The following is a 7,212-nucleotide window of genomic DNA, read 5'->3' as shown; positions in this document are numbered from 1 at the left end:
AGGAATTGAATTTAATTGTTTGTGCTCTGTTATTAATTGTAACCTTTAATATTATAGTAATGTGCAATAAATAGGGGTCTCTAGAGTTGACAGCATTAACTGAGTTCGATTTTTTTATCCTTAAGGAAATGTTAATGGAAATAAAGACTGAACTGAATTTTTTTAAAGACAGAGCCACAATTTGTTCAGTAAGCACCTGTTTAATAATGCCCCCATACTGTACTGAAAACCGCACCAAACCATGACATTAAAACCGAGGTACGTACCGAATCAAGTGGCTGTCTCAAGGGGGTCAATGAATCATTCACTAAACCAATTCAGTCAAAACCATAGAAAATATTGTGTCTAAAAGTTACTTCTGTAACTTCTGGAATTGCAGTATAAAATACATCTAAATGTACCTATCCATCTAAAAAAAGAGAATTAATTCATATCTCCACAGAAATAGCAGCAGATTTAATGAGAATGCATCCCATTGACATATAGCCTCTTAAAAACCTTCTGAACGCCCACTGGAAGCCCACGCCACAGTGCTCAACACCCACAAACACATGCATTCATTACCGCAACACCGCACGGCCACACGGCTCAACTCCTGCCGAGCACTTGTGCGAACTTAACTGGCTTTTACTGATCTTTTGGACTTGTAAGGATTGATCTGCCAGTTCCGCCGAAGGCCGCCTGCCCACTCGAGTGTGCGGCTATGGATTCTATTTATAGAAGTCGAGCCTGATCGATTCGATTTGCAAGCGGCACCAGGGAGAGTTTTCTTTTCTTACTGTGTTGGAGTTGATGTTTTGACCTCATGTGCACACACATTGCACGTATTGGAAATATGGGTGTGAAAATTTCATTTTTATCACTCTCTGCTGTGCTGGAATATTGAAGAAAAATATTGCTGGGGTCAATAGGTTGAAAGGTCAAAGTGCACTTGGATGGAATTGGCAGCATATGAATGATATCTGAAGACAAAAATAGATTTAATACGGTTGCATGTTAAAGATGGAAAATATTGTGGAGCTGTCTATAATTCAATAACTGTATTTTTAACAGCACACTTTTGAAAAACTCAGGCTTTTGCTTTATAGAAAAGAGCTGCATAGAGAAAAACATTATATTCTCTCTCTCTATAAGAGAGATTAAAATTTATATATTAAATCTTTAATAAGTTAATTCTTATAGCAAGGATGTATTGATTTGATAAAGACAGTATAGTGATAGTGACTAAAGGCAATGTTACAAAAGATTTCTATTTCAAATGATTTTTAATTGAACTTTCTATTCATAATTTCAAACAATTTATAATATATTAGTTTCAATTGTAATATTTCACTATATTACTGTTTTTCTGTATTTTTGATCAAATAAATGCAGACTTGGTGAACATAAGAGACTTTACAAAATCATTGAAAAAAAAAACTTACTGGACCCCCAAAAAAAACACAGACACATATAATATATTAGTTTCAATTGTAATATTTCACTATATTACTGTTTTTCTGTATTTTTGATCAAATAAATGCAGCCTTGGTGAACATAAGAGACTTTACAAAATCATTGAAAAAAAAACTTACTGGACCCCCCAAAAAAACACAGACACACACTATAAAATTCGTTCATTAATGTTTTATTAATTACTATATAACCTATATTACATATATTTTTAAAGTTGTGTTTGTGTTTATACCAGAAGCTTCATTACCAAAAGAAAAAAAATCCTTGTGGCAATAAAGCTCTTCTTGATTCTGATTCAACACATCGACTATAGTTCTGCCACTAGTTGGGTCTGTGTTGACTAGTGGGTAACTTAAGTTGTGCTTTTCTTATTAATGGTGAAAACAGGAGAAATTCACCTTTCCACAAACTATTCCAGCATAGTTGTATGACATTAGTTTTGTATAATATCAACCTGTAAGAATGCTAGTGCTAAATAAAGCCAAATAGTGTTCAAATCAAGCTCCACACAAGCATACACTACTATTCAAAAATACAGTAAAAACAGTAATATTATGAAATATTATTACAATTTTAAATAACCGTTTTCTATTTAAATATATTGTAACATTTATTCCTGTGATGCTAAGCTTAATTTTCAGCATCATTACTCCAAGTCTTCAGTGTCACATGATCCTTCAGAAATCATTCTAATGCTGATTTGCTGCTCAAAAACATTTCTTGTTATTATCAATGGTAAAAACAGCCTGTGTAAATGTCTAAGAGACTAATTTCAAAAACATAAAAAAACAATTATTCCAAACTACTGACTGGTAGTGTAAACTGTAAGCGAATTCGACATCACTGTTCATGACAACACAAGCTGGCAATGGAGATATGCAAGCTTTCGTGACTCACCTGCATCATCTAAGCATTGTGGACACTCTCTCCTCCCACATGCTCACTGTCAATGTAGCCAAAAACAGCAAAGACAGCTGAAGCTGCATGCAGAGAGTCATTTGCATAAGGTAAACGCTGACCTGCTAGCATGTTAAACACTCTTCTGAATGACTAGCACGTATAAACAAAACAAAACAAAACAAAATGACACTTTACATATCAGTCAAGGTAGTCTTCATCTAAAACAAGCTGCAATGTGAACTAGGACTAGACCTTTCGCCAAGTCAAAAGTCTGGTTACGCAAGACTACGCAACCCCTGATGTCAGTACATAAACTCTGTGTTTACAGCGTAGAGATACTGTATGCGGTGATATTGATTCAGCAAACGACAAACACATAGTATTCAATTTGCGTGATTCCCTGTTCACCTCGGTGGCGTTCCTCCTCCTCTTTCCGACGATGAACGCTCGCTTTAGCGAGAACTCTTGAGTGGGATGTGAGGAGATTAGAGCTGATGCACGTAGGTGGTTTATTTACTGTCAATGCAGAGCCTTGCAGAGCTTCGATACCGTGAGAATTTAAAAGCATTTTTATCACTATCTGTGGCAGTGGGTTGATCTTTTACATGGTTGGGTTTTCGTTCCTGTCCTGGCTGTTGATGAGCTTAGTCATAATGCGTGCATGTGGTCTTTCTCGCTATGACATAGCCTGAGCTAATGGGAGAAATGCATGGGAAACTGTGAAAATGATTCAGATTCAAAATGAACCACTTTGAAGCAGCCAGGAGTCATTTGTATTTTAAAACCAAACTGCTGAGGAACAAATTTATGAACACTAACACCACAGCATGTGCATTGCATATTTTTAGGTGTTTTACAAACTCCTTCAAGGTGTGTAGAGCACAAAAAATCATAACTGTTCATCACATTTTTCAGCGGAGCATCTGAGATCCGTCTCAGTCGCCTTCTTTTTTACATAATGCAAGTGCTAATTAATATTGAGCTTTGACACTTTTAGAACCCGTGCAGTAATTACTTTGAATGAGACATTATTGGCAGATTTGATTAATTGATGCAATAACGTTCACGATCACATCACAACAACAACAGCTGAATCACTGCTGTTATTCAGACCGAGCAAATGCACAGGTTAACCAATCATTCATGTTGCCGTAAAGTATGATGTAGTTTACTACGATACTAGTTACTAACAAAAACTAGCCAACTAACTATATTTGGTGGAAAGCAAACAATGTGAATTTATTTTTAGAGGTATCGCTGGTAAGGTCATTTTGGTTCTGCAGTAAACATGCATGTTTCATTACTCACTACAAGGCATAGATTTGTCACAGTCTCTGTTTTTTATTCCTCGAAGCAGGCAGGCATTATTTTGATGATGCCGATAATCGTTTTTCGTCAGCTCTGGTTAGACGACATCGTGCTTATTCTGATACGATAATCTCATTATTCCATCACTGCAGAACGCAGGCCAGTTGCACAGTCACAGATGTGTGTGTGTGTGTGTATTAAAGATGATAGAGAGCCCTTACAAAAGTTAAACTATAGTCAACAAGACACCAAAACACCATAGTATTGATAAACATAAAACAGTGGTATACATAAGTGTTGTCACTGTTAACAAAAACTACAACTATTACAATTTGAATAAAATTTATTGAAATAAAGCTGAAATAAAATATAAACATTCAATTAAAAAGGTAAATTTTAAAATCTTGAATGAAAATTAGAAATGTTGCCTTGGCAACTAACTGAAATAAAGTTTAAGTACTAAAATTACTAAAATTAAAATAAAAATTAAGCTAAACAAAAATATTTAAATGACAAATCATATAACAAAATCAGTATCTTTCTAAATATGCTAACTGTTCATCTCGACTTCAAAATAAAAGTTTAAACCCTCGCTCTGAGTTTGCATGTTTTGATGTCTACATGTTCTTGTTCAAGAAATGACAGTGGCTGTAGCAATTCTATCTTTAAGAAGCGGCCAAATATGAAAGATTAAGTGAACATTTCAATTAAATGTTGTTTAGTTAATATTAATATATAATATCTGCAATATATGCATCTGTCTACTTTATTAACTCCATAAACTGGACCACTTTATGAGCCGAAACCAAATAACAAGCCCAAAGATGCTTAATACACGTCGCTTATAATAATTGGAAATGGCAACCCTTCAAGAGTGCACGCTGCAAAGCTAGATGGCAAAACGTTGCTAAGATTACAGTGGGGTCGGTCATCGCAATTTCGAGAGTGAGTTCTGTTCCGTACACACACAAAACGATGATTTAGAGGATTCACCCCCGTATTTAAATGCAGTTGTCACTCCTGAAACTTTATAATGTGTATGTGGCCACTAATGTCTCAAGCGGGGTTTCAAAAGCCCTATTCGCATGGGATTAGTATTATCTGGGGACATTGTGTGATTTAGAAATTACCCCCCCACATCTGAGTTTCGTGTGGTGCATTCGCACGGGATAAGCGCAGCCTGTGATTTAACTCGAATTTACTGACTTAACTCCCGGATATGAATGTTTCTTACCGCATGCTTTTACCGATATTTTTATTGCATTTGTACATTTTTTAAATATTGGGCACAGAAACCAAAAGAGTATGTATAATGTTAGTTGGTTAACTTAATTTATCAAATAGATACAGTAAAAAAAAAAATATTCAGACACCTTCAACATTTTTCACATTATCACAGTTTATTCGCTATAGTTTAGAACATGGTAATAAAATATGACAAGATCTCAGAGTTTAACTGTGTCAGAACAAATTCAGCTTGATAATGTTAGATAACTCTGATAGAAAGGTATGTAATAGATTACAATCAACCAAATAATAATGAGATGTTTATAGATTTGTTAAGTCATGTTATTTATGTATTATAATCTATATAATTAAAATGAAAGTAAACGTTTTGTCTAGGTAACGTTATTAATTTTAAATGAAATATTAATGAACAGTACAGTAGATATAGAAATGCAACTGTGCTAAGTCTGGCGTGCTGTGCAACGGGCCGAGTCTGGCTTGGATGCCGCAGTGTCGGCAAGTTATGGCTGTCGCATCTGGTCCGGTTGATTCAGCCCAGAATCTGAAATTGAGTACGCAAACATCCAGGCCGGGTGCTGCAGATGGATCCGGGCCGATGGACAAGTCTCTAGCAGGTGAAAATTTAACTGAAAATGGCCCGAGTGTACGGAGAGGGATTGTGTATGAGGTAGATGTAAACAGCCTATCAGCAAACGTCAAGTTGTTAAGTTTTAGACTTTAGTGGAGTCAGCAGTTCGCTTGACAGTAAATAAGGATCTAATCCTAAAGTATCCAATTTTTTTAAATACCATTGTTTTCCGTTGTTGGTGTTATTTTGGTTTCCGATTACCAAGGAGAGGCTACGCAAGGTCCTAAAGATGGCGGCCGCAACAAAAAAGTCACGTGACTGAAACCCATGAATATGACCCAGCACCCAAAATACTATCAAAACACTCCAATGCAACTACTGACTTATTTTGTCTCCTTTTAGGAGAAATATCTGAGACAAAGTTAATAGTTAGCTACACAAAACATACAGTACAGCTTAACTACGGCATTAAAACAATAAAAAAAGAGTAACACCTGAGCAATAAAGTAATCCTCTGAGATGCCTCTGGCATCTACACCAGGTCCACCATTTTGTTCATAAGTAGAACGATGCTGCATGAACAAACACACACACACACACACGCTCATACACGCTCTCACACACACACGGAAAGTCTATCCCACACGCATTTGCCCACACACACAAATGCATGATTGCATCTGGAAACAAACATACTCTCGCACACGCATGAATGAATTTGTGCATAAACACACACTCGCTTTCTCACACGTACACACACAAATGTCATCCTGCCATGTGATTTAATGAACTCAGTCACCCTTTTAGATGTAGTCTCTCAGAGGACTGAAGCATCTAATTTCTCATCAGATTCCCGCTGTTTGTACGCACCTGCTGTGCCTTTTAGAGAATCATATCTGATGTCCCACACACTGCTGTCAGTCCTATAGCGTTTGTGCATTGTAAAAGCAGTTAAAAGTCAGCAGGCTCTTCTTTGCGTGTGTGTGCGGTTGTTTTTGTGTTTGTTGCAGCCATGTAGAGTGAATCCCTCTTGATAATAAATGTGCGGTGTAGATGTCTTGAGTGTTTCCACTTGAAGCAAGCAAGAAAAATTCTTATAGTCTAAAAAAACAACTAAATGTGGCGCCCAAACAAATGCAGTGCAGATTGGTTTCAATTCATTTAAAATCAATTCTGTTTCAGTTGAGTTTTATTCCATTCCAACAGTCTCATAATCAAGCAGCCAAATGTGCCACTCAAACAATATAAACTACATTTATATTGTTTCATTTGCATTTATGTAGTCCAATTAATTCTAACGTTATTGTTAATTCTAAATCACAATAAATAACTTTCATAACATTTCCATTTTATTCAGTCAGATTCAAATAAAATTAAACTGTTTCAAATCCATTTGATTCAGTTTAGCCCAATTCACTTCATGTCTGTTCACTACCAGTCAAAAGTTTGGAATAAATAAGATTTTTAATGAAAGAACTAGTCTCTTATGGTTTATATACACTACTGGTCAAAAGTTTGGGATCAGTAAGACTTGTAATGTTTTTTAAAGAAGATTCTTATGCTCATCAAGGCTGCATTTATTTGATCAAAAATACCGAAAAAAAGAAAGTAATCTTGCAAAATGTTATTAAAATATAAAATAATGGTTTCTATTTTAATATCCTTTAAAATATCATTTATTTCTGTGATGCAAAGCTGAATTTCCATCAGCCATTACTCCAGTATAAAGTGTC

At 35.6% G+C, this 7,212-nt stretch overlaps 1 protein-coding gene across 2 annotated transcripts in view; it reads right to left on the bottom strand.

Moving 5' to 3' along the window:
• LOC107669952 (potassium channel subfamily K member 9-like) overlaps positions 1-7,212 on the bottom strand; it is a 48,899-nt gene that overhangs the window by 3,711 nt on the left and 37,976 nt on the right. Inside the window, exon 1 of one of the 2 annotated variants that reach the window (XM_016462386.1) lies at positions 2,764-3,037. The exons of the other annotated variant lie outside the window; for it this stretch is intronic. Coding sequence (XP_016317872.1) covers positions 2,764-2,923 — 160 coding nt within the window. The 5' untranslated portion in view covers positions 2,924-3,037. Of the gene's footprint in view, positions 1-2,763; positions 3,038-7,212 lie in introns of those variants that run through there. 2 annotated transcript variants of the gene reach the window in all.

Source organism: Sinocyclocheilus anshuiensis, unplaced genomic scaffold (genome assembly GCF_001515605.1).
Source record: "Sinocyclocheilus anshuiensis isolate Anshui unplaced genomic scaffold, SAMN03320099.WGS_v1.1 scaffold160, whole genome shotgun sequence".
Lineage (NCBI taxonomy): Eukaryota > Metazoa > Chordata > Actinopteri > Cypriniformes > Cyprinidae > Sinocyclocheilus > Sinocyclocheilus anshuiensis.
The sequence above is the reverse complement of the archived record's forward strand: the minus strand, read 5'-3'. Positions and strand labels throughout refer to the sequence as shown.